The following is a 27,771-nucleotide window of genomic DNA, read 5'->3' as shown; positions in this document are numbered from 1 at the left end:
TAAGTGCTTAATAAATGCTTATTTACTTGGATGGCAAGAGTGGAAGATGCAGGGAATTTCAGTTCTATTTGTATCCCTTGGGATCACTTTTGAGCCAATGAGAATCAATGGAGTGGCCTGGAATTACCTAATATGGGTTCTCTCTTTGTGGTCCCAGAGCAGAGCTTCTCATACTCCAGACCCCCTTCCTCTATTACACAATAAAATTATTTGGGGAAATACATTGGAGGCTAGGGACGACCCAGGATATCTGAGGTTTGATCAGCAGAGTTGGCCACCAAGCCAGCTCACAACGAATCAACTATAAATAAACGTGGCTCACCAGCTGTACTCTCATAAGCTCTGATGACCTTTGTGATAACACTGTTAACATGACACCATTCATTAATGTATGCTGCAGGAGTTTAGTTTTTTCTTAAATATACTACACTCAATCCATGAACTTTCTAATAGCAGAGATGGTTTTGTGCTGAGCCATCCAGATTCACTCCCTATTGTGGCCAACTGTGTGCATCTGTAACTGGTGAGTATAAAATATGACTTCAAGAGAGAATTTTCATTTATACGAAGCAAACTGACCCATATGGGGACAGAATCCAATATCCTTAGCAACATGTTTTAGCAAATAGGCTAGCTGGACCATACTATTTATTTATAAGCCCAGCTAGAGAAGCAGTAATAGGTATACTCCAGTATAATAAGAAGCAATTTATATCTATACCAACCATTTCTCGCTCTCTCAAGTCCCTTCCATCTTCAAGTCTTTGGCCTTTTTGCTTTTTACTATCCTCACAATTACTATCTAGTATGGAAACAAATCCTGCAAAATTCACATTCGTTTAATTCATATATCATAGAATTTTAAAGTTAGAAGACACCTGAGATGTCATCATTACCAGGTAGGGGTGCTTGGACACTTAATTTTACAGATGTGTAAAGTGAGAACTTAACAGTGCCTAGAGTAACTTGCCTATGATCTTTTGACTCCCTGGTTAGTGTTTTTCCCAATACCTCTTTTCTTTTGATAAGGATCAATGATGAAGATGTTCATCATCTCAATGAAATTCTTTTAATTCATGTGACAACAAGGACTTAACTTAGAAATGAGATACTAGGAGCTAATCCAAAAATATGGAAATTGGGGAGGGGTGTCCTCTAAGCACTACAGTTTATTGTAGCCTTATGTCCCTATGTTGTATGCTGGTTATCAGAACGATATTGTTTTGATGACAGTCATTACATAGTTTTTTTTAAAAATAAGTTATCTTACTGCCAACACTTAATGAACTATTATTAGCAGTAAAGCTATTTTCCTCTGATAAAATGTGTCAAAGAACATTAGATAAGTACATAGTTATTTTTTGCACAGAAGTTTTTTTTCCCATTATGTTATCATTTTCCAGTGACCACAGCTTCCTCCCATCTTCCACTCTCTTCCACCCCCACAAAACAGAATCCTCTCTTTTAACAAAGAAATGCAGTGAAGCAAAACAATCCAATACAGTGGCCATATTTGAGAATATATGCCTTATTCCAGGCCTTTAGTCCAGTACCCCTCTGTTGAGAAGGGGGGAAAGTATGTTTTATCATTAAGTCCCCTAAAGTCAAGAACTGAGATCTTTTCTAGAAACTTAGTGAATGAGGAACCATTTAAATGTTAACTCTTTTCTATGAACAGTCCTAAGCCAATTTTCAAATTAGGAATCATGTTTATATTTTACTAACCTGACTTAAAACAACTTGTCAAAGATCAGGCAATAGCCTCGGAAGAGACTGATTTAAGATTAGGATGTGAGTTTGTCCACCAATGAAACCAGGGCTTTCCTTCCACTCCACTCCATTCCAAGAGGAAAGAGTACGGGCACAAGTTCAACAGGGAACTTTGACGTCTTAGAAAAGTAACCCAAGGTTAAATGTTAGCAATCACATTCTGAGACAATAAGGACCATTCTGCGGAATACTGTGTATTTGAAGAATTTCAAGTCAAATGTCATTCCACCACCCTTTCAGCATCTCCACCCTGTTCAATCTTTAGACTCACTTGACCTGTCTGGGGATTCTGTCCACATACGAGTTAGTTCAGTTCATATAAATGAAAATTTTCTCCTAAACCACAGTTTCCTCATCTGTAAAATGAGGGGATTGGAATGGATCTGCAAGGTTCTTTCCGGTTCTATATAACATGACTATTGAGTAAGCTTCTCTTATTAATCTGTGTTTCTTACTACAGAAGTAGCTGAATAAAGTTTAGATTTTTTTTTTCCTTAGGCAATTGGGGTTAAGTGACTTGCCTAATGTCACATAGCTAATAAGTATCAGGTGTTTGGTCTGAGGCAAGATTTGAACTCAGGTCCTCCTGACTCCAGGGCCGGTCCTCTATCTACTGTGCCACCTAGCTGCCCCTAAAGTTTAGATTTTTAAAAAAATTTAAATTGTTTGCTAGTTGCCAGGAAACCGTAGGTGACAAGAGAACTCTTTTGTGCTTGAGAAAAGCACTAGAAGCCTTTTATTTTTTTCAAATGTGCTACTGAAAACCAAAATAACGAGCTATGAAAAAGAGCAAGAATGCCAGTATATTATGTTCGGAAGACAAAGGGAAGCAGGTAGCTCTTACCTCTGTAACAGTAAGAAGAAAGCCTCTCCACTCCTCCCCACTTTCTGTGTTCTCTGTCTGAAAAGGAAGAAAAAAGTGAATGAGGGACTAAACATATAAATACACTATAATCATCTTTGTTATTTTGTTTGGTTAATTTGCTTTTTAAATTTTATTTTAGGACCAGTCCTGTGATGTCATTGGTATGGGGCTTGTCTGGTACAGAAACTCCCTCTATTAATGTATCTTATCTATTACTTACAGTTTTAGAGTAACTAGGGGTTTGAGAAGTTAAGTGACTAGTCCAGTGACACAGAGCCAATATGATAAGAATCAGGATTTACAGATTCTGAGGCCAGCTCTCTATCACACTATACCACGACAGTCTTGGTTAGTTTGTAAGCATCAGAAACATATAATTTGGGGCTCGAGTTGTGATTTCAATAGTACAGAAATTTAGCAATATAGAAACTCATTATACCAGCACATATCAACTTCAATAGCTGATACAGAGTTTCCTGGGGCAAAAACTTACAATGATCATACCACTAAGTATATCAGAGACAGGACTTGAACCCTGGCCTTGCTTATTTCAATACCAGTTATCTGTCCACCTCAATACCTAGACAGAAACATACAAACCCTAAAAAGTAGAGTGAACTATAAAACATATGCTCACCACCAGTAGTATATGCTAAGAATATGGGTGGGAATAAACTTTTTTATGTCTGATCTTCTTCCTTGAATATCACAAACTTTTAAAATCTAATCTGAAATCTGCTCTTGGTTTCAGTTTTCATGAATTTGCAATATGATTAAGCAATTCAGAAATAGGTAACTAATCTATTTCCAGCAAATAAAGGGGTACAGTCCTTGGTTCCATGGACAGACTACTGGTCTTTGAGTCAGCAAGACCTGAATAAGATCTTGTTTTAGATACTAGGTACATGGGCCTACATAAGTAATTTAACCTTAACATAACCTCTCTCAGCCTCAGTTTCCTCTGCTGTAAAATGAGGATAATAATAGCTCTTACCCTAGAAGATTGTTATGAGGATGGCGTGAAATAAAAGATAAAAAGTGTTTTGCAAACCTGAAAGTTTGCATAGCATTGGCTATTGCTATTAATTTCTACTTTTAACTTATTCTTTGTGTTTATTGGCCCAAGGGTTACAAGTTTAAAACTATTATTACCAATATTCATATTCACCATTTTGCTCATTATATTTAATTTTAATTACAAAGATCAAACACTGAGTCTTTCAAATTTCCAGTACATAATGAAGGCATTGTTAAAGAAGGTATGCATATGAAACACTTGTAATTGGTTCTTAAGGGCTCCAAATTCTTTCTTTTTTTGGAAACAATTGGGGTTAAGTAACTTGCTCAGGGTCACACAGGTAATAAGTGTCAGGCCAGATTTGAAGTCAGGTCCTCCTGCACCACCTAGCTGCCCCTAGGGATTCTTGATTCTTATTTCCTGATTTATCAACACTATGAATATGATCTACATCTGGTCAGACTTCTGACTAGTTCTTTCTTAGCTGCAAGTTTCCCTCAGCATATTTTTTATTTTTTACTTACACATTGAGAAGAAATATGGTGTAGTGGTTAGAAAACTGCTCTGAGTCAGGAAGACCTGGGTTCAAATTCTACATCTGACACCTACTGACTAAACGACTTTCTGGAAATTGCTTAACTTCTCAATGCCCCCAGAAAACTAAGGCTAGAAGTTACATAGCAGGGATTGAATTACTTTGGTAGAGGGTTTCTCAAATGGTGTTTCCTAAGGCAATGAGATCATAAATCAGGTAACCCAAAAAAGTTGATAATGTGTATTTTTTTTACAAAAGCTACACACACACAAACACACACACACACACCTACACAGAGAGAGAGAGAGCGACAGAGAGAGAGAGAGACAGAGAGAGAGAGAGAAATGAAAAAACCTTAATTTTAGCTGCTTGTTTAATTTAATTAGCCCATATAATAGGGAGGCCAATTTGAAACCTTGAGTTTGTCAGAAGAAAGAGGTACTTGGTTTCAGCTTATTTCCGAAACAAACACAAGTAACCAAAATAATCCACATTAAAAAAAAAAGGAGGGGACAAAAGGAAGGGAGAAAGAGAGGGAGGGAGGGAGGAAGAAAGGAAGAGACAAGAAACACAATTACAGTTTAGATTTCAGTAAACTTTAAAATATTGCAACAAAGAGCAAGTTCTTGGCACTCCTGTCCTGTTGCCCTTCCCCTCAATCTACTTCAGCTGTGAACTTGTAAAAAGAAGGTGATAATACCCACTCCTTGACAGAGGGGTGATATACCCAAGATGCAGAATAAGACGTATATTTTTGGACACAGTCAATGTGAGAATTTGGTTTACCTTATATATTTTACCTTATATATATTACCTTATATATACCCTTATATATTTCAAACAATTTCTTTTTCTTTTCCAATTGGATATAGGGTGAAGGGGGATAGGGAGAGGGTAGAAGAAGGAAGGAAGGAAGGAAGGATAGGAGGAAGAGACGAAGGGAGGAAGCAAGAGATTGAGGCATTTTTAAAAAAAAAATGGATGGAAGAGAGCAGAAACAAGTCCAGGAAAAAGCATATACAAGCAGGACCTCTTTGAAAGCTACGTGATGAATATGTTATATAAGAAAAGCAAGCTGTACATAAAGGAGATAGGCAGTTTCATACCCATTTGATCTGGCAATTGTTAAATTCAAAAAAAATTTTTTTTAAATAGAAAAAACAGGTGAAGTTGCAGGGGTGAGGGATGGAGGCAGCCAATAGAAGTCAGACCCTCATCCTTACCGTCAGGGTCATCCCTTACCTTCAGTTCTACTTCTTCCTTGGGCAGTACCAAAAGGAACCTTGCACAGCACTTCTCAGTCGGATTCTGATCAGTAAGGCGTGTAAGATCTGTCAGGTCTAATTTGTCAATATACTGCAGAAATAAGAGAAAATGACATTCAATTTTTTAATGGAAAATACACATGAACAGTCCTCACAAGAGCTTTAACTGCTTCTTTTAAAAGGAATTTTAAATTATATTTTACTCAGGACTCTTCAAGTCTCCAAGGGCAGGTTCTCTCCCTCATTTTCAGCAAATGTTCTAGATTCCTACTTTATTTAGATTGAGGATATCTGAGTATATTCTCTCAACTCTCCTCTCTACTATTGTCTCAATGATGTGATTTTTTTTTTTGCCCTGGCCTGTAAATATGCTTATTTTGCATGAAAGCTCCAAAATCCTTACTCTCAGTTTCTGGGGAAGATAAGCCTCTCATGTTTGAAACTCATTTCCTGGGGCCCAGCTAGGTTGACTGGTGGCTGAGAGAATGCAAATTTACCTAGTCCACTATACCTGACTGGCCCCAGGCCCCAGACTCCAGGTCACTGGACTATCCTTTACCTTCACACCCAATCTAGCCATGAATTTGGGCCATCTTACCATCTGCCTGGTCTTGTATGCCTCCATCACACCCTTTTGAATAGTACAGTGATGAATGAATTACTTGAGATGAACAATAATTTTGATATGGTTTTATTTTGTGACATCGATGGTCGTGTGTGTGTGCTTCTATTGACACTAGGCTGACGCAGAATGTCGGACCATAACTGTATTGAGCTGGTTTTTCCACCTTTATTTAATTTTTAGTCAATTGTATGCTGAATTTCAAGCTTTTTGTTACACTTTTAATTCTAAGATTTTAAAGAATGTACATTACCCCAAGGAAACATTCAAAAGTTGTAGCCCTCTAAGTGCACAATTCAATAGCTATCAGAGATACTGCAACAGCTGTTGGTATGAGGAAATCAGGAATTGGAAGGATCAACCAAGCCCACACACACAAAAAAATTGTTGCACTGTAGTACAAAGGAAAATGAGGTAAAATATTTAAAAATTTTTTTTAAAATAACACAAATTTTAAAAATTTTAAAAATAACACGAATAATGGATAGAGCACAGGACCTAAAGTGAGGAGGACCTGAGTTCAAATTTGACCTCAGACCAAACACTTGACATTTACTAGCTGTGTGACCCTGGGCAAGTCACTTAACACTAATTGACTAAAAAAAAAAATGAAAAATAACACGAATTGACACTGTTGCTGTGAAACTGCCAAATTAATCCCCATGAAACAAACAGAGTGATCTAGCCTATGCAAGATCAATCCTAGAATACTCTCTATAATGGCATAGGCTTTTTAAAATTGGAAGAACTGCAAGAAGATCACTAAAAAGAACAACTACTAATTGCAGTTATGAAGAAAAAAAGGTTCATCATGGCCAACACGATACAAAGAATGAAGTACCAAAAACTGGGGAAAAGTATTTTTTTTCTCATGAAACTCATTTTTTAATTCAAGGTTCTACCAAAACCATTATCAGAAATCCAGGTAAGCCTCTAAAACCTGATCATCTTCATTAAACTATAAAATATCTATCCCAAAAATGTTTTAATAAAAAAAATTTTTTTCCAGTGGGCCTGGGTGTCTTTTAACCATTAAGGGAATGAATTCTGATAAAAATATTGCTATGCTGAATGGAATTGATACAGAATTACAAAATGCCCAAATGAAAATGAAGTACTACATTGAAGTCTTGCACCATACCACACAACACACAATGTTTCACTTTTTTTTTCCCTAGGAGATAGAAATAAATATGCTTCAATGACCTGAGACCTAAGCTAATTTAATACAGTCCAAAAACCTATGAGCATAAGCTCCAAAAGGAAGCATGATAAATATAAAAGGTCACATGATAAATGAGGGAAGCAAGGAAGAAAATATCTTTACAACTATATGGAGAGGAAGAGTTGTTAACAAAAAAAGGGATAGAGAGGATCACAGATGACAAAATGGACAACTTTGATTACATAAAATAAAAAACTTTTTGTACAAATAAAACCATCGCTGTTGTTGAGTTGTTTGGTTGTGTCGGACTCTTTGTGACCCTATAAACCATAGCACACCAGACCCAACTATCCTCTCCATTATCTCTTGAGGTCTGTCCGAGCTCATGTTCATTATTTAGGGTTATAATAAAAGGGAAACAATTAACTGGGAGAAATCTTTGTAGCAAGTTTCTCTGAAAAAGTCTCATATACAAAATATATAAAGAACCAATTTGATTTTGTAGTAATCAGAGCAATTCTCTAACTGATAATTGGTCAGATGATTTGAACTTTCCTTTTAGAGGAAGAAATGCAAGCTATCAAGAACCATATGAAAATTAGATGCAAATTAAACAACTCCAAGGTTTTACTTCACACTCCTCAGATTGGCAAAGACGATTTTAAAAAAAGGAAAATGGCAAATGTTGGAGAGACTGCAGGTAAATAGGCACTCTAATGCCTTGTTGGTGGAACTGTGAATTAGTACAGCCATTCTGGAAAATAATTTGAATTATGCCTCAAAATCTACTAAACTGTGCATACTCTTTGACCCAATGATACTAGTGCTAGGCCTCTATCTCCAAAGAGATCAAAGAAAGAGGAAAAAGACTCATGAGTACAAAATATTTATAACAGCTCTTTTCATAATGGCAAAGACCTGGAAGCCAATGGTACATGTATATAATGGAATATTATTGCACTACAAAAAAATGACAAAAGGGATAGAGAATATGTGCCATGAAAGTCCTACTCTTAGGCTTCACCATAGAGTCAAGTGACTCTGGGTTCTGTTCCCAAACACTAGCAAGCTGAAAGCCTTCTAATACAGGAGAGAGAGGTTATGTACTCCCATGGCTTTAATTATCATCTCAATGCAGATGACATCCAAATCTATATAGAGAGTTTTGCATTTCTCACTGCTTGTTGGGCATCTCTACCTGGGTGTCCTATTTCAAAGTCAATGTGTAAAAAATAAACTTATCTTTCCCACAAAACTTGTTCCTCTTTCCAAACTCCCTTATTTCTGTTGATGGTAGTGCAATATACACAGTTTCTCAGGCTAAAAACTTTAGTATTATCTTGATTCTTCCTTTTTTTCACTCCCACACACAATCAGTTATTGAGTTTTATCAACTTTACTTCCCTATTTTATCTTGTATCCATCTCCTTTCCATTCTTATCTGGAATACTGTAATGACTCTTAACTGGCCTTCCTGATTCCAGTTTCTTCCCCTCTCTAATCTTTTATTCACAGAACTGCTAAACAATCTCTTAAAATTTTTATTTTACTTTTTTAATTAATAAAAATACATTTTATCTCCCTCTCACCTCCTCTCATTAAAAGAAAATCTATATAACAAATGTACATAGTCAAACAAAATAAATTCCTTCATTGATTGTATCCAAGAAAAATAAGTCTTATTCTGTATCCCGAGGCCATTCTCCATCAGGAAGTGGGCAACATCCTTCATCATTGGTCCTCTAGAACTATGGTCATTCATTGGCATATTCCCTTCCTACTCATTAAACTCCAGTGGGTACCTATTATATCTGGTATAAAATACAAAATCCTGTTTGACTTTTAAAGTTCTCCATAACCCGTTCCCTTCCTAACTTTCCAGGCTTTTTATACTTTATTCCCCTCCAAATACTCTAACATCCAAGGTCACTGTCCTTGTTGTTCTTCATATATAACCCTCCATTTCCTCACTCCACGCCTTTTCACTAGTTCTCCCCCATGCCTTGAATGCCTCCCTCCTTCCCTCTGTCTCCTAACTTCCTTGGCTTCCTTCAAGTCTCAGCTCCAATTCTACCTTGTCTCCACCTATCCTTCTACAACTCCCAGCCATTGCTCATGCCTTCCCTCTGAGATTACCTCCCATTATGCCATATATATCTTATATATACATAGTTGTTTGCATGCTGTCTCCCCCACTTCTGCTTTTTGAAGTTAGGGTGCTATTTTTGCCTTTCTTTGTATTCTCAGCACTTAGCACAGACATGTCTGATCTTAAGTTATAAGAGCTTAAGTCGTAAGAGCTTAATAAAGGGCTATGGATTGATTTGCCAACTACCAAGTAATCTTACTAATGCACAGGTCTAACAATGTCACTGTCCTGCCAAAAAATCTTTTATGGCTCCCCTTTGCCCACCAGATAACCTCCAAATACCTTAGCTTGGCAATTAAGCCCCCCACAACTTGGCTTAAACCTTAACTTTCAAGCCTCATTTCACTCCATTAAGCTTCACGTTATTTCACATTCCAGACAAACTGGCCTACTTTCTATGTCCTAATCTCTTTCTGGCTTCTAAAAACTTTTTGAATTTTTGAAGGCATACCAGAATGGACTTTCTCTTTACCTCCTAATATGGAAATCCTTCTCTTCCTTCCAGGACCAGGTCAAGTATTAGCTTCTTCATGAAGTATTTCCAGATCTTCCATCTCTCAACTGCAAGTGATCTCTCTCTCCCCAAATTTCATACAGTATTTTATTAAGCCCTGTTATTCTTCACCTCTTTTTGTATAATGGATCCATTGGGCAGTCTGGTGAAGCCTATGGATCTCTTCTCAGAATAACATTATTAAATGCATAAAATTAAATACACAGGATTACAAAGAAAACAAGTCACATTGGAAACTCTAGAAGCCTTCATTTTTAATCCAAACAAGGAGAGAAGCCAAGAATGATGTGGTAGTGACTAAAGATGACCAAATGGGCCCACTTCCAAGCACTTTGGTGAAAAGTGTGGACTGGTTGCTTGCATTTTCCTTATTCTTTTTAGTTAGTTTTACTATGTATGCTACTGTTTGGACTGAAAGTATTTGATGGCTAATTCCAGGACAAGAGCATAAGCATCCAGACTAATAATAGACTGAAAGATGAAATGGAAAAAATTAATTTCAGTTTTTGCTTTCAGAAACTAATGCTGAAATTCCATTGTTTTCCATGTATTATATTTTAACTTAGGTTAAAATAATTTCACATTTAAGCTACTGAATGTACAAAAAAAAATCACACACTAGTGTTTTGTATTAGTGTTTCAATAAACATGAAAAGATTCAGAAAAATAGTTACATGAATATTAAAAAAAGTTCCCAGACTCTAAATTAAGAGCTCCACTTTTGCCCTTAATGTATTTTATCTTGCATTATATTTCTTTGAGCATATGTCTTATCTCCTCTACTAAATTATAAGCTTCTAGAAGGTAGACACAATATTTTTTCTCATCTTTGTGTTCCTGTACTCAAACATAGTATCTCATGTATAACAAATTTTTAATAAATGTTTATTGAATTTAATTGAATTCTCCTCCAAAAACTAGCAGACCTAGACTCAGAGAAGTTCAACTCAAGAAATGGTCTATTAAGGAATGGAGGTATTACAATCTACATCAGCAGAGGGAATACCCATACTGATGAAATCATAAATCTCTTGAAGAGTTGAAGTGAATCAATACTGTATGGTTTAGTGATACACCTACTCAAAAGCTAGATTAGGCAGCTAGGGAGCACAAAAGATAGAGGTACTGGACTTGTAGTCAGAAAGATTTGCTTCATTCACTTACCAGCTATGTGACCTTGGGCAAGTCATATAAACTCTTCTAGACTCAGTTGCCTCAATTGCAAAATGGGGCAATAATAGTGCCTACCTCACAAAGTTGTTAAGAGGATCAAAGGAGATAACACATGTAAAAAGCTTTGTAAACCTTAAAGTGTTACATAAATGCTAGTCATTGTTGTCATTAATTATTATTACTATATGACCTGTAAGTTGAGCTACTTACAGTTGGATTTTTTTTGTCGATGTAAAAAAAAAGGGTAGTTCCTCTCAGTTCTGTCCAGTAGTGTTTAAATTCCTGTGGAAAAACAAGTTTAGATTTTATTTTGCTGGTTCACTTTCATCAAATGGGGATAACCATATAGACAAAAACATTTTCATATGATTTAGAGAAGGAAAGGGACTTTGAGATGGTCTAATCAAGGTAACATCTTTACATTGCTCATCCTAGGTTCTACAAGCATGATTGGTTTCACCTCATTGTCACACAGTTCTACACTGTGTTGAGAAAATTGATATTACCGACTGTAAGCTCCTTTTCTCCTTCTCTACATCTTCAAAATCCTTGATATCATCCTCCATTAAGACCAACCCTTCTACATGTATTCCTGCTCTTATCCCCTCCTGTGTCCTCTGGCAGATTATTCCCACAATCATATTTGGTAGTTAATGTTGGTTTTGCCCAAGAGAGAAGATTCCTTCTCCTTTGAAGTTGTATGATTCTAGGAATCAAATTGGAGATAGCTAAGAATGATGTTGGCAGCTAGGTGGCACAGTGGATAGAGTGCCAGGTCTGGAGTCAGGAAGACTCAACTTCTCAAGTTCAAATATGATCTGAGACACTTACTAGTTGTGTGACCCTGGCAAGTCACTTAACCTTGTTTGCCTCATTTTCCTCATCTGTAAAATGAGCTGGAGAAGGAAATGGCAAACCACTCCAGTATCTCTCCCAAGAAAATCCCAAGTGAAGTCAGACATGACTGAAAAACAACTGAACAACAACAAAGAATGATGTATAATCAAGAATACATACAGTAGATAGTGATGGAAAACCAATAGCCACCTCAATGTCACCAACTTAGGCCACTGGATTTGGAGTCAGAAGATTTGGATTCAAATCCTGGGTCCTCTACTTCCTTTCTGTGTGAACATGGGCAAGTTCTTTTACCCTTCTGGGCTTAAATTTCCTCGGTTGTGAAATGAAGGCATTGGACTAAATAACCTTTAAGGTCCTTCCAGATTGAAATCCTATGATCTTCTCATTTAAACCCCTCAGTTTATAGATGAGGGCCCTGAGGCCTAGAAAGGACAGGGGACTTGCTGAAAACCACAGATGTGGTAGAGCCTGAATTCAAACCTAGGTCTTCTGAATATTAATCCATGTTCTCTCTATTGTTGTTGTTGTTTTCCCTTTTCTTGGACCAGACCTATGATTTCATTGATGTATAAAACTCCAAGTGATTAAATTTTCTAGAACAATGCAGATGGGTACTTCCTCTATAATTCCTACTCATAGAGAGTTGTTGGTATGCTGACAGGTTGGGTCACCTGCCCTGGGTCATACAACGAGTGTGTGTCTGAAGTGAGACTTGAACCAAGGTCCTCCTGATCTGGAGGTCTGCTCTCTATCCACTGTGCCATGTTGTGTCTCTCAGGGCTCTTTTGATGACAACCTCTGTGATCTCACTACAACTTCTTGAAATTAGCAGTGGAACCTGAGGAAAAGTTTTTGGACCTGCCATTTCATTATGGGAGAATTCATAGTATGGAAACTCCTTCCACTGATGTCAGTCTACAATTTATCCCCCTCTAGCCACCATGCCATGCTGATTCTTGCAGGGAAATGTGAGGTACATAAAAAGGAAATAATTGGTCATTATCAGAGCCAGAGAAAGGCCCTGTAGATTCATATTAGTTACAATGTCTGTGCTAGTAAGGTCCGTGTGCTTCAAAATCATGATATTCCTCAGGGTTTAAGGAAAGTTGTCAGTTTGATTCCCTGCTTCTCTCCCAGGAACCTATTTATTATCCAGGGTATAAAGGCTGATGAAAGAAGCAGCTGCTTTGTTGGAGATCTGTGGATCCCTATGGCATGCTGAGGGAGCCTGAGAGTTCTCTCAGAACTGTGATTCCCTCTCCATCACCCATCCCGCCCGGAAAACTGTCTGTCATTAACCTAGTCATCTGGGAGAGGTAGTGTAACAGAGTAGAAAGAGTGCTGTAGAAGCCCAGAAAATTTTGTTCCTGGAGGAGAGGGGCAAGGTGGAAGAGCATCATGTGTGAGCCTGTAGCCAGGAAGAACACTGTTCCCCCAAATGAAATATAATTATGAGCAATTGGAGCCTTATCTGATTTGTTGACTCTCTTAAGGAATGATCTGCCTGAATGTACCTATTTGTTGCCCTGTAAGACGTGGTCAAGTTATTCTCTCTTCACTCTTTCTCTGTCTCATTGCTGCAGGCAAACTGGCATTACTGCTGTCGGGAGTCTCCAGCTCTGTTCAAACCTTGTTTATTTGCTAGCTCTATTTTTATAAATTAGCTGTACTTTTATATTTGCTTGTGTTTTTTATAAAATAAAAATAAGCTGATTTTGTTGTTGTTAAGAAAGAGAAGGGTGGGGGAGAGACAGACAGACAGAGACAGAGAAACAAAAAGAGGAGGAAAGGGAGAGGGAAAGGAAAAAAGAAAGGAGATGAAGAGAGAAGAGAGAGTGCTAGACGAGGAGGCAGGAGATGAGTAGATTTCCCAGCTATGACATTTCCTGGCTATGTGACATGATCAAGTTACTTAAACTCTCTCAGTTTCTTTACCTGTACAGTAGGATTAATAACATTTGTATTACCTACTTTACAGGGTTGTTATGAAGAAAGCACTTGGTAAACCTTAAAGCGCTATGGAAACATAAGGGTTTTTGTTTGTTTAGTATTATTCCTGCCTATCTATTATTTACATATCTTCCTGAGGGTTGCTACCCCTGCAATGGACCTAAGGACATATGCTATTGATGTGTACCTAAGAAGATGAACTTCCTTCAGCATGAGACTGTATTCTTCTGTTGTGAGTAAGAGACAGAACCTGGGAAACTATCAAAGCTGATTACAGTTCTAAGGGTGAGACTAGGATGAAACTAGTCACTCTTCCAGTGAGCACATCTCTGGTAATAGGTTTCTGAGGCTCTTTGCTTCCCCAAACAACATTCTCACACTCAAAACCCGTGCCCAAGCAGTTTTCAGATGAAGAAATTACATCTATCTATAGTCACATGAAAAAATGCTCTAAATCACTATTGATTACAGAAATGCAAATTAAAATAGCCCTGAGGTACCTCAATCACACTTATCAGATTGGCTAACATGACAAAATAGGAAAATGATAAATGTTGGAGAAGATGTGGGAAAAGTGGAACACTATGCATTGTTGGTGGAGTTATGAACTGATCCAACCATTCTGGAGAGCAATTTGGAACTATACCCAAAGGGCTATAAAACTGTGCATACCCTTTGACCTAGCAATACCACTACTAGGTCTGTATCCCAAAGAGATCATAAAAAAGGGGAAAGAACACACATGTACAAAAATATTTGTAGCAACTCTTTTTGTAAGGGCGAATAATTGGAAATTGAGGGGATGTTCATTAATTGGGGAACAGCTGAACAAGCTGTAGTCTATGAATGTAACGGAATACTATTGTTCTATAAGAAATAATGAGCAGGAGGATTTCAGAAAAACCTGGAAAGACTTACATGAACTAATGTTGAGTGAAATGAGCAAAACCAGGAGAACATCGTATATGGTAACAGCAACATTGTGTGATGATCAACTTTGATAGACTTAGCTCTTCTCATCAATGCAATAATCTAAGACAATTCCAAAAGACTCATGATGGAAAATGCTATCCACATCCAGAAAAAGAACTATGGAGTCTGAATGTAGATGAAGCTACTATTTTCTCTCTCTTTTTTTTTCTCATGGGTTTTCCCTTTTCTTCTGAATCTTCTTTCACAATATGACTAATGTGGAAATATGTTTAATATGATTATACATGTATAGCTTATACCAGATTGCATGCTGTCTTGGGGAGAGAGAATGAGAGAGAGGGGAAAAAATTTAGAACTCAAAATCTTATAAAAGTAAATGTTGATGGGGCAGCTAGGTGGCACAGTGTTTAGAGTACCAGCCCTGAAGTCAGGAGGACCTGAGTTCAAAATCCGGCCTCAGACCAAACACTTGACACTTACTAGCTGTGTGACCCTGGGCAAGTCACCTATCCCCAACTGCCTAAAAAAAAAAAAGTGAATGTTGAAACTAAAAATAAATAAAAAAGAAAAAATTCTCAAAAAAATCCATGCCCCAGGACTGTTCTCACCAAATGTTTAGAACTTCAGGACTGCTACAGTTAATAGCTAATTAGTGCAGTGTAGTGGAAGGCAACGATGAACTAGGTTGTAATACTGACCTTGTGCAAGTTCCTTCCCTTCTTTTGGCCTCAATTTCCTTATCTGTAAAATGAAGAGGTTGAACTAGATAATCTCTAATGTTCCTTTCAGTTCTAAATCTTAGGAGTCTGAAAGGGAAGTGGAAATAGATTGTTGACCCTTTTCCTTCCTGTTACTTGACATAGTTCCACAAATCTTAGCAATAATAATAAAACAGGAGAAAGAAAATGTGTGACCAAGCAGAGCTGATCACCTCACATAAAAGTGTAGCAGAGGGGGCAGAACCTGCCTTGGTACAAAGAAAGTCCTAATTCAGGAACTAAGTCTGGAGAGATGAGTAAATCTTCCAAAGAAAACCATTACCAAAAATTATTACAAATCTAGAGATTTCCCAAGAGAAGTGGCAAGTAACTACATACAACTGCAAGCAGAGACTCAAGAAATAGACTCCCTGAAAACTAAAATAGACAAAAGAGAAATCATTCATTGAGACACAGGACATTATAGTTCAAGAAATCACGAATGAAGACTGCCCAGATCCATTAAAACTCAAAGGAAAAGTAAAAATAAAAAGAACCCACAGATCACCTCCTAAAAGAAATCCTGAAAGGAAAAGTCCCAGGTATGCCATAAGCAAAACTCAGAGCTTCCAAGTCAAAGAAAAAGGTATGCAAACAGCCAGAAAGAAAGAGTTCCAGTACCAAGGAACCCAGTTAGGAGCACAGTAGACCTGGCAGTAGAGAGCTTGTCACATAGTAATCCAAAAGGCAAAAGGAAAGGTCTAACATCTAAGAATAATTTACCTGGCAAAGCTGAGTGCAATCCTATATCAACAGCAAGAGTAAACACAGAGGAGTGGACATCACATGAACCTCTTTCTTATCTGGATCAGACAAATGAGAAGTCAACACACACACCCACACACACACATATACAGACAGAGTTTCATGTACAAATATAGATATAAAAACAACTCAATCAGAAAATAGGCTGGGATAGTAAGAATGAGGGGATTAAGAGGTAGGATAATACTGGGAAGAGTTCCAAACAGAGAGTAGATCCTGAAGCCAATACTAAAAGGGGGGAAAAGATTAAGATAGCATCCAGCGATTAGGATCTGGTCAAGGAGGAGACAGGAAGAGCAAAGGAACGGAAGCAGATTGCTTCAGTTACAAAACCACTGATGTTGATCACATTCCTTCTCTTTTACCACCTGCTTCTGTGTAAAGGGAGATCTAAGAGAGGAAGTGAGAACTGAGGGCAAAAATCTTTGTATAAAGCTTTTCTAATAAAGATCTGTTATGTAACTGAACTCACTATCTTCTGTGTCCAGGGCAACATCATCTTTGCAGTATCCCGGGCTCACAACCTAGGGGTTATCCTCAACTCCTTATTAATTCTCACACCGCATATCCAATCTGTTGCCAAGGGCTCTCAATTTCTCAAATATATACCCTTCTCTCTTCTGACACTCTAGTGGAGGCTCCCATCAATGGCTTATTCCAATAGCCTATGAGTGGGTTTGCCTGCCTCAAGTCTTTCCGCACTCAAATTGATTCTCCACTCAGCCACCAAAGTGATTTTCCTAAGGTGCAGGTCTGACTATGTCATTCCCCCTCCTACTCAATAAACTCCAGTGGCTCCCAGTCACTTCCAAGATCAAGTACAAAATCTTCTGTTTAGCATTCAAAAGCCTTCATTAACTAGGTTCCCCTACCTTTCCAGGTTTCATACACATTAGACCCCCATCTCCACGTTTTTCAATCCAGTGGAGCTGTGAATTAGTCCAACCATTCTGGAAAGCAATTTTGAATAATACCTCAAAAGTCATGTACTTTGTGCTTATACCTTGACTCAGCAATTCCACTTAGGCTTATATGCCAAAGAGATCAAGGAAAAAGAAAAGTACCTATTTGTACAAAAATATTTATCGGAGCACTTTTTGTTGTAGCAAAGAACTGGAAACTAAGATGATGCCCACAAATTAGGGAATAGTTGAACAAGAAATGATAAAAGAGACAATTTCAGAGAATCCTAGAAAGTTTTGAATAAATGGATGCAGAGTGAGGTGAGCAGAATCACAATGATTTACACAATAACAAAAATGTTGTAAAGAAAAACAACTTTGGGCGGAGCCAAGATGGTGGAGTGAAAGCAGTGACTTGCTTGAGCTCTCCCCCAAACCCCTCCAAATACCTGTAAAAAATGGCTCTAAACAAATTCTAAAGCAGAAGAACCCACAAAAAGACAGAGTGAAACAAATTTCCAGCCCAAGACAACCTGGATGGTTGATTAGAAAGTTATATCATGCCAGGCAGGGAGAGGAGCGCAGTTTGGCGTGGGCATGCAGGCCACAGCAAACCTGGAGCAGCCCTCATAGGACTGAATCGTGGCGGCTGTGGTGGTTTCCAGACTTCTCAACCCACTAACGCCAAAGACAACTTAGAAGGTCAGTGGGAAAAGTCTGTGACTGCGACGAGAGAAGGAGCTAGGTCTCAGGGGCAGCAGCTGCCTCCTGAGCTTCTGGTCCATAGACTGAGGAGGAATTGAATGGCTGATCAGAAGGGGATTGCAGGGATCTCTTTGCCAGAGCTGAGGCAGGAATCTCTTGCTCTGCCCGTGCTTGGATCTGGGTCACAGTTTTGAGGGGGAATACTGGGGCGAGGAGGAGCGCTGCCATGGTGGAGCTTGTTGTGGCGGTGGAGAGGAAACACCTCACCCCTTATCATAGCACCTTGGAAGAACTGAAAACTTACAGGTCCCTAGAAGTATCTTTGAAAACAGCTGTACAAAACCCCCGAAGCTTGGGACAGTACATTCTTTACATTGGAAGCAGACTTACCTTAACAAAGAGTTTAAAACTCAAGTAATTGGCCAGGATCATGAGGAAGCAGCGCAAAAAGAGTCAGACTATATTATCTTACTTTGGTGACAAAGAAGATCAAAACATACAACCAGAAGAAGACAACAAAGTCAAAGCTCCTACATCCAAAGCCTCCAAGAAAAATATGAATCAGTCCCAGGCCTTGGAAGAGCTCAAAAGGGATTTTGAGAAGCAAGTAAGAGAAGTAGAGGAAAAACTGGGAAGAGAAATGAGAATGATATAAGAAAATCATGAAAAACAAGTCAACAGCTTGCTAAAGGAGACCCAAAAAAATACTGAAGAAAACAACACCTTAAAAAATAGCCTAACCCAAATGGCAAAAGAGGTCCAAAAAGCCAATGAGGAGAAGAATGCCCTAAAAAACAAAATTGGACAAATGGAAAAGGAAGTCCAAAAGATTACTGAAGAAAATACTTCCTTAAAAATTAGAATAGAGCAATTGGAAGCTAGTCACTTTCTGAGAAATCAAGACACTGTAAAACAAATCCAAAAGAATGAAAAATTAGAAAACGATGTGAAATATCTCATTGGAAAAACAACTGACCTGGAAAATAGATCCAGGAAAGAGAATCTAAAAATTATTGGACTATCTGAAAGCCATGATAAAAAAAAGAGCCTAGACATCATCTTTCAAGAAATTATCAAGAAAAAATGCCCTGATATTTTAGAACCAGAGGGCAAAATAGAAATGGAAAGAATCCACCGATCTCCTCCTGAAAGAGATCCCCAAAGGAAAACTCCTAGGAATATTGTAGCCAAGTTCCAGAGTTCCCAGGTCAAGGAGAAAATATTACAAGCAGCCAGAAAGAAACAATTCAAATATTGTGGAAATACAATCAGGATAACACAAGATTCAGCGGCTTCTACATTAAGGGACTGCAAGTCATGGAATATAATATTCTGGAGGGCAAAGGAGATAGGATTACAACCAAGAATCATCTACCCAGCAAAACTGAGTATAATCCTTCCGGGAAAAAAATGGTCATTCAGTGAAATAGAGGACTTTCAAGCATTCTTGATGAAAACACCAGAGCTGAATAGAAAATTTGACTTTCAAATACAAGACTCAAGTAGAACATGAAGAGGTAAACAGGAAAGAGAAATCATAAGAGACTTATTAAGGTTGAACTGTTTACATTCCTGCATGGAAAGATGATGTTTGTAACTCATGAGACCTTTGTCAGTATTGGGGTAGTTGGAGGGAAAAAATTATATGTATGTATAGATAGAGAGAGAGAGAGAGAGAGAGAGAGAGGGCACAGGGTGAGTTGAAGATGAAGGGGTCATATCTGGAGAATAAAATTAAGGGGTGAGAGAGGATTATACTAGGAGAAGGAGAAAGGGAGAGGTAGAACAGGGTAAATTATCTCACAAAAAAACAGAAAAGAAAAGGCTCTTACAGTGGAGGGGAAATGGGGGAAAGGTGAGAGGGAATGAGAGAATCTTATTCTCATAGGATTTGACTTAAGGAGGAAATAACAAACACACTCAATTGGGTATGGAAATCTGTCTTACCCTACAGGAAAATAGGGGGGGAAAGGGGACAAGAGAGTAGGGGAATGATGGAGAGGAGGGCAGATTGGGAAGGGGGGGTAATCAGAAGCAAATACTTCTGAGGAGGGACAGGGTCAAAAGAAAGAATAGAATAAATAGGGGAGGGCAGGATAGGATTAAGGGAAATAGAATTAGTTTTTCACAGCATGTCTACTATGGAAGTGTTTTGCATAACTGCACATGTATAACCTATATTGAGTTGCTTGCCTTTTCAATGAGATTGGGTGGGGAGGGAGGAAGGGAGAAACTTTGGAACCCAAAGTTTTAAAAATACATGTTTAAAAAAATGTTTTCACATGCAACTGGGAAATAAGAAATACAGGAAATGGGGTACAGAAATCTATCCTGCCCTACAGGAAAATAGAAGGGGAAAGGGATAAGAGAAGGCAGGGGGAGAGATAGAAGGTAAGGCAGACTAGGGGAAGGGGTATTCAGAATGCATGCCATCTTGCGGTGCAGGGAGGGGTGAGATGGGGTGAAAATTTGGAACTCAAAATCTTGTGGAAGTAAATGTTGAAAACTAAAAATAAATAAATTTATTAATAAAAAATTCTTATTAAATAATTTAAAAAAACAACTTTGAAAGACTTGAAAACTCTGGTCAAAATGATGACCAACCACCACTCCAGAGGACCTATGAGATGGGATAGACTCTAGCTGCAGAAAGATAAATACATTTTCATCATGGTCACTGTATAGATTTGTTTTGCTTGACTATGCTTATTTATTACAAGATGGTTGTTTTGTTTTTTAATTTGGGGGAGAATAGCAATAGTGATCCCTCCCCCAAAAAAAAGGAAAAGAAAAAAGTGTACCATGAAACATTTTTTAATGCATAGAAGAGAACAGCTCAGAAGGAAATTCAGAAGGAAGCACAAACAGGTCAGCTTTGAAAGTAGTTTGTTGAATTTATGATATATTGAAAAAAAAAACTATGGGAAAAAGATTCAGCTACATACACAGTCCTCTTTTTATGTTCTACTTTGTATATGGGAATGGTCATGCATTTTTTTCTGATTGATGGTAGAAATGGCAATGGAGAGCAAGGAATATTCTGACTCCCCAGTCAGGACCAGTGAGTCAGGGAGATGGAGAGAAGATACAACTAGTACTGAAAAGGATGACTAGAGATAGAGTGTCATCTGTGAAGAGCCACATCTCAGTGAGTACCAGAAGAAGAAGCAAGAGAGGAAGAGGTCTAAAGTGAAAAAGAAATTTATTAATTGTGGAGTGGGAATTCTAGGGGTTATAGGTGAAGGGGTGGATAGCTCAATAGTGGGAAATGAGGTTCAAGTAGGGTTGAGGTAAATGAAGGTGAGGAAGAAGACTTCTGGAAAAAAAGTTGTTTGTTCTTTAACAATGGGAGTTCAGTATCAATAGGATCAAGAGAATAAGAGGAGGTGGAAGTAGTTTAACCACAAGGGAATGAAATCGAGGTAGAATATTAATGAATACAAGGTCTCCACAAAGTCCTGGACCACGAAGTCTCAACATAGACCTTAATTTCCTGACCTGATAAGTGGTATTGTTATATCCTCAGGTATCTAAAAGTCACCAATAAAACTTTTCCTTTGCGGCTGAAGATAATAAAAGATGACAAAATTCCATATCAAGGTGGTTGTTATAAAACAAAATGCTATTACATGGCTGGTAGAAATGTGCTTTGGTTGTTGGAAAGTAATATGGAATTATATAATAAGAATTAGAAAAATGTATATATCTTTTACCCAGTGTACCCAATCTTTCATTTTACTCCAAGAAGATTGCTAGTAAATTATCTGTGTCAAAATATTGGTAACAGCACTATTTATAATACGAAAAAATTGAAAACATAAAGATACGCCAAAGTTAGGGAATGGTTTGAAAATTATAGGTTATGAATGTAAAGGTCTATTATTACATGAGAAATTATGAATGTGAAAATTCAAAGCCATATGGAATACTTATATGAAGTGCTATGGAGTGAAGAAATTAGAACCAAAAGAACAATATATATTCTAACTACACTACATAATTAAAGACAACAGTAACAGCAAAAATTCATACTAAATACACACACCAGGTCAAAAAGAATATGAAAACAAGATGATGTTAGCATTATCATGTTAAATGTAATATGTACATCTTTTTATAAGAGTTAACAATAAATAAATAGAATTTTATGGACTTGTGCAATAATTTGTAATATTTTGTTTTGTTTTGTTTTATTGTTTTGACCATTTTTCTAACTTCATTTTCTCTTGCACACACACACATACTATCTATCTATCTATCTATCTATATAAACATTTGTATCAGGGGCATGCTGATAAGTGTTTAACAATGGGATTTCTGAAAAAAAAAGTATGCTCAATTCACTTTTTTTATTAAGTTATTTTGATTTATCAACAATCACTTCCATAAGCTTTTGAGTTTAAAATTTTTCTGCTCCTTCCTCCCCACCATCCTCCCCAAGACGGCTCACAATCTGATATAAGATATACATATACATTCCTGTTAAACATATTTTCACATTAGTGATTCAACTCACTTTTAAGTTTAATATGAATTAATGTTTTTTTCTCTATCATTTTATTAAATCTAGATAATTAATAAAATAATAAATCAAGCCATGACTTGTAGCAATTAATGTTTTCAATGGTATAAATATTAAGAGTGAAAAGTTAACAATTGGTTCTCAGGAGGCCAAATGATCTGGCTCCAGCATACCCCTGCTTGTACTTGTCAAGAGAAGTTTCAATAATATCTGGGAGTCTAGTAAGTATCCTAGCACTGAAGCTAAACTTTTTGAAATTCTGGTAAGCTAGGATCTTTATGTGTAGGGGACAGATGACAAAGGAAATCTCAAATTGCTGCTGTGTGTACAGCAGACAGGAGTGAGTCCAAGCAAGCTGAGCAAAATAATCACATTATCATATTATAATTATATTCATATAATTTTGTTGTATGACCATGCTCTTCAAGGGGCGACTGTTCAGAAACTGCCTGGCATGTAGCAAAATTTATAGGATCTATTTTGAGCAAAGATAGCCCATGAAGAGAAACAGCAAAGCTGAAAACCCCAAGAACTGTAGTCACAGACTGAAACGAAAGAACCGAGATAGAGGGTACAAAGATCAACAGATCATGGAATTCTTCCTTGAATCTCAGTTGTGCATATGGATAGCAATAAAGCTTATATGAATTGTGAATAGAGAATATGAGAGATTGGGAGAGCTGGACAGAAACTTAGAGATCACTCAGTCCATCCTCTTCATATCACAAGGAGGACCTGAGCTAACTGAATAGCCCAGTAGTCTGTAGTTGATCCTATGCTGTTCGACATTTTTATCAGTGCCTTGGATGGAGGCATAGATGACATACAAATCAGATTTGTGGATGAAATGAAACTGGGAAGAATAGCTCAGAGATTAGATGGTTGAGTCTGATCCAAAAGGGATCTCATCAGGCTAGAATAATGGGCTGATTTTAGTATAACTGGATTTAATAAAAGCGAATGTAAATCACTGCACAAGTTCCAAAAACAACTTCACAAATTCAGAAATGGGGAGGTGTGGCTAGATAATAGTTCATATGAAAAGACCTCGAGTTTTAGGGTACTATAAATTTCAAATTTCAAGATTCAACAGTGGGATATAGCACCCAAAAATACAAATGATTCAGCAGTAGAAATACTCAGACAAATAAATTAAGTGGTTGTTAAAATTTTGAAATATGCGTATTTATAGATTACTATGTAAGGGAGTTTTTTTAAATGACATTTTATTTTTTCCCAATTATATGTAAAGACAATTTTTAACATTCTTTTTTTAAATTTTGAGTTCCAAAATTTTCCCTCCCTCCCTCCCTCATCTCCCCTGTTTCTGAGGTGGTAAGCAATTAGATATAGGTTATACATATGCAATCATGCAAATATATTTCCACGTTAGTCATGTTGTAAAAGAAGACACAGACCAAAAGAAAAACAAACAAGAAACAAAACAAAACAAAAAAAGTGAAAAATAATATGCTTCAATCTGCATTCAGACCCATAAGTTCTTTCTCTGGATGTGGATAGCATTTCTCAACATGAGTCCTTTGAAATTGTCTTGTATCATTGTATTGTTGAGAATAGCTAGGTCATTAACAGTTAAACATAGTAAAATATTGTTGTTACTGTGTACAATGTTCTCCTGGTTCTTCTCACTTCACTCAAAGGAAGTTTTTAAAAAAGAAGTATGGAAGAAGTTTTTTTTTAAAAGAAATACAAAGAAATTTTAGATTTTATATATATAACTGCAGGTTAAAAAAAGAATTTGAATTGGCTTACTGAATTACTAAATGAGAGAATTTGGCAAATAAAGATTAACCTTCAGTATTTTACTTTTTTTCTCTTAAGGAGCCCGATCTATTGAGTCTTCCCTATCATTGGAAGGGAATTAGGAGAGGTGATGGATCCAAGATGCAGAATAGGACATACATCTTTGGACATACCCAAGTGGGAATTTGTTTTGTCTGACTAATATTGTGAGGACTTAGTTTTTCTTTTTCTTTTCCTTTTTCAGTCTAAGAGTAACCTGGGAAGGAGATGTGGATAGAAACAGGGTAGCCAAAATAGAAAGCAAAGAGACTCATTGGAACCATTTATTTTTCACTGAAACTGGTTTTTTTTTGTTATTGTTGTTGTTTTTTGTGAGACAATCTGGGTTAAATGACTTGCCCAGGTCACACAGTAAGCATTAAGTGTCTGAGGATGTCTTTGAACTCAGGTCCTTCTGACTCCAGGGCTGTTGCTCTATCCACTGCATCACCTCGTTGCCCTCAACTTTTTATTCAAAGTACACATGAAAAAACAGAAGAAAGGCCAGAAAGAATCACAGACAGGCAGAACAACTCTAAAAGTTCTATTTTTAAAAATTTAATCTTTTATTTTTTACATATACATTCTTATAAACATATATATTGAAGTTACTACATATTTAAAAAAGAAAAACACACTACAGAATAGAAACTCTCAGTTTCATGTACAATTCCTTTTTTTATTCTTCTATTATGTAATAGAAATGACATTTTATTTGGTAACTGTTAAGTTTATCATTTTTTTAAAAGGAAGGGATATAAGGATGGAAGGAATGAGTTGACACCATGTATCATTATAAACAACAGAAGTAATCTGCAGTTTTTAAAATTTATTATCAATTAAAATAATTTATATTCTCTCCTTCCTATCTCCTCCACTGAACAAAAAGAAAAAGAAAAAGAAAACCCTTGTAACAAAATATTGGTAGTCAATCAAAGCAAATTCTCATTCTGCATTTTAAGTCCACCATCAGTCAGGAGGTAGATAGCATGTTTCCATCCCGGAAAGGAATCTGGAACTGTTCCTCAAAAATTTTATCATGTCTTATGGCTCAATAGCATTCCATTGCATTCTTATATCATAATTTGCTTAGCCATTAACCAATAGATGGGCATTTCCCTTAATTTCCTGAGGGTTTTTTTTTTTTGGTTACTACATGAAAAAAACTACTACAAAAATTTTTATACTTATGGATCCTTCTCCATATGTACAGATCTAGTAGTAGCATTGTTAGATTAAAGTGGATGTACAGTTAAGTAACTTTTGAGAAACAGTTCTAAATTCCTTTCCAGTATGGCTGGACCAGTTCCATTCACAGCAGATTAATGTGCCTATTTTCCTTTAGCCCAGCAACACTTCTCATTTTCCATTTTTGTCTACTTTGTCAATCTGATGGGTAGCAATGCAGTTTCAAAACAAACTTCAAATAAACCTAACAATCCTGTGAAGGATTATAATCTGCACTGATAGAAAGAGGACCCGTACTGATCACACTATTGCTGTATCTAGTTACTGAAATATGACCATAATATATTCATTTTTCATAATTTATTCTTGACCATAAGTGTACAATTTAACCAATCTCAGTTTGACCATCTATAAAACAGCTAGCAGTAGTAATATCTATGTTTCTTAAAAAACAGCTACAAAATATAATTATAATTGAAGATTTTCAGAGGAAAAAAACTATAAATTAAGTAAAAATTGGCCTTATAGTAGAAAATCTGATGAATTTTAAGAGCCTTAAGCAATTAGCGAGTTCCTCTCTTTATGTATAGACAGCATGTCACCTAAATTTCCCAGACAAATGAGACTGACAGAGCCTTAACTAGAATTAGGAAAGGAAGGCTTTGACCAAGGTGGGAAATTTACCTAACAGTGAATAGGTAGAGATATGGCTGCGAATCTTGTCACAGTAAGACAGCACCTACTGGGAGAATGATCCCAATCCCTATGACTTGAAAGGGATAGAACCCTAACACTCTAGATGCTATCCCTCCACCAGGAACTGAGCTTGTTGGAGCTAGATATATCTTCTTTTCGTGTCAGCCTTATTTATAAAAATGGGGACCTTCCATCTAAGCCAAAGCCCAGAGTAGAATTGAGGGGTGAGGTGAGTTTGTAAATGGCAGATAGCCCCCAATCTTTTAATCAGCCTGCTAGGCCCAAATTGAATACCTGTGCAGAGAAGAAGGAAAAAAAATGAGGTTGCTCTGCTTCTCAGTACCAGCCACCACTGAGTCCATGGCCAAGCTAGGAGGTCCATTAGGAGCAGCAGCTTTCCACTAATGTAAGTAGGTGCTTTTTTCCCTGTAACTAGGCCTTCCCAAAAGACAAGTGCAAAAAAGACAAGTGCCAGAAGGATAAGATGGGTAACTGGGAAAATAAGGATACCGGGAGAGAGGGGGACATACACCCAATAATATTACCCCCCATTTCCCAAATGATAAATGGCCAAAGGATATGAATAGGCAGTTTTCAAATGAAGAAACACAAGTTTTCAACAGCCATAAATAAAAATGCTTCAATTTACTAATAATTCCCCCTCACATCCATCATATTGGCAAAAATGGGAGAAAATAGAAAGTGACAAATATTACAGGGGCTGCAGGAAAAACACACACTAATGCTTGTGGGGGGAGCTCTGAGTTGGTCCAGCCACTCTGGAAAGTAATTTGGAACTATGCGCAAAGATTCACCAAACTGTGCATACCCTTTGATATAGCAATACCATCAATAGTCCTATACCCCAAAGAGATCAAAGAAAAGGGAAAAAAGACTAACATGTACAAAAATATTTACAGCAGCTTTTTTTTTATAGTGACAAAGAACTAGAAACTAAGCCCATCAACTGGGATATGGGTAAAAAATTTATAGTATGTGAATGTAATGGAGTACTATGATGCTCTAAGAAAAGACAATATGGACAGTTTCTGAGAAATCTGGGAAGATCTGTATGAAATGATAAAGAATAAAGTAAGCAAAACCAGGAGGTCAATTTATACTATAACATGAAATAATTTTGAAAGACTTGAGAACTCTGATCTATGAAATGACCAACCCTATGACCAACTACTCACCTTCTAACAGAGAAAAAATGGAGTCAGGAGGTAGAATGAAACAAACATTTTTGGACATGCCAATGTGAGACTTTGTTTTTCTTGACCTTGCATATTTGCTAAATGGGCTTGATTTTTCTTTTTCTTTTATCATATGGGGGTGGAGGAAGGAATTGGGAGAGAAATTTAATGTTGGCTAATTGAAATAAAATAAAATGTTTTTTTTAAATCAATAATATGCCTCTCTCTGCCTCACTTCCTGTCTCCTCTTCACAGAAGTTGGAGATGACACCATTTATCTGCTCAGCCATGGTTGTGTCAACAGGTAAGCTTCTGTACCCACAATTTGGGGTCAGGTCTCACCCACCATCATCTTGAAGAGAAATAGATGGGTTCCTAGGGTTGAGAGCACTTACAGATAGAGATGGTGATAGTAA

General features: G+C 37.1%; 1 protein-coding gene across 2 annotated transcripts in view; it reads right to left on the bottom strand.

The window, feature by feature from the left end:
• Window positions 1–27,771, bottom strand: part of STAP1 (signal transducing adaptor family member 1) — a 61,185-nt gene that overhangs the window by 20,522 nt on the left and 12,892 nt on the right. For both annotated transcript variants that reach the window (XM_027836631.1, XM_027836630.1), the window contains exons 3-5: window positions 11,287–11,358; window positions 5,431–5,544; window positions 2,615–2,671 (exon numbers count right to left, since the gene is read on the bottom strand). In XM_027836631.1, coding sequence (XP_027692432.1) covers window positions 2,615–2,671; window positions 5,431–5,544; window positions 11,287–11,358 — 243 coding nt within the window. The remainder of the gene's footprint in view (window positions 1–2,614; window positions 2,672–5,430; window positions 5,545–11,286; window positions 11,359–27,771) is intronic.

The sequence above is a fragment of the Vombatus ursinus genome, unplaced genomic scaffold (assembly GCF_900497805.2).
Source record: "Vombatus ursinus unplaced genomic scaffold, bare-nosed wombat genome assembly UNPS02014818.1, whole genome shotgun sequence".
Taxonomy (NCBI): domain Eukaryota; kingdom Metazoa; phylum Chordata; class Mammalia; order Diprotodontia; family Vombatidae; genus Vombatus; species Vombatus ursinus.
Note: the sequence above shows the minus strand (reverse complement) of the source record. Positions and strands in the feature narration are given on the sequence as shown.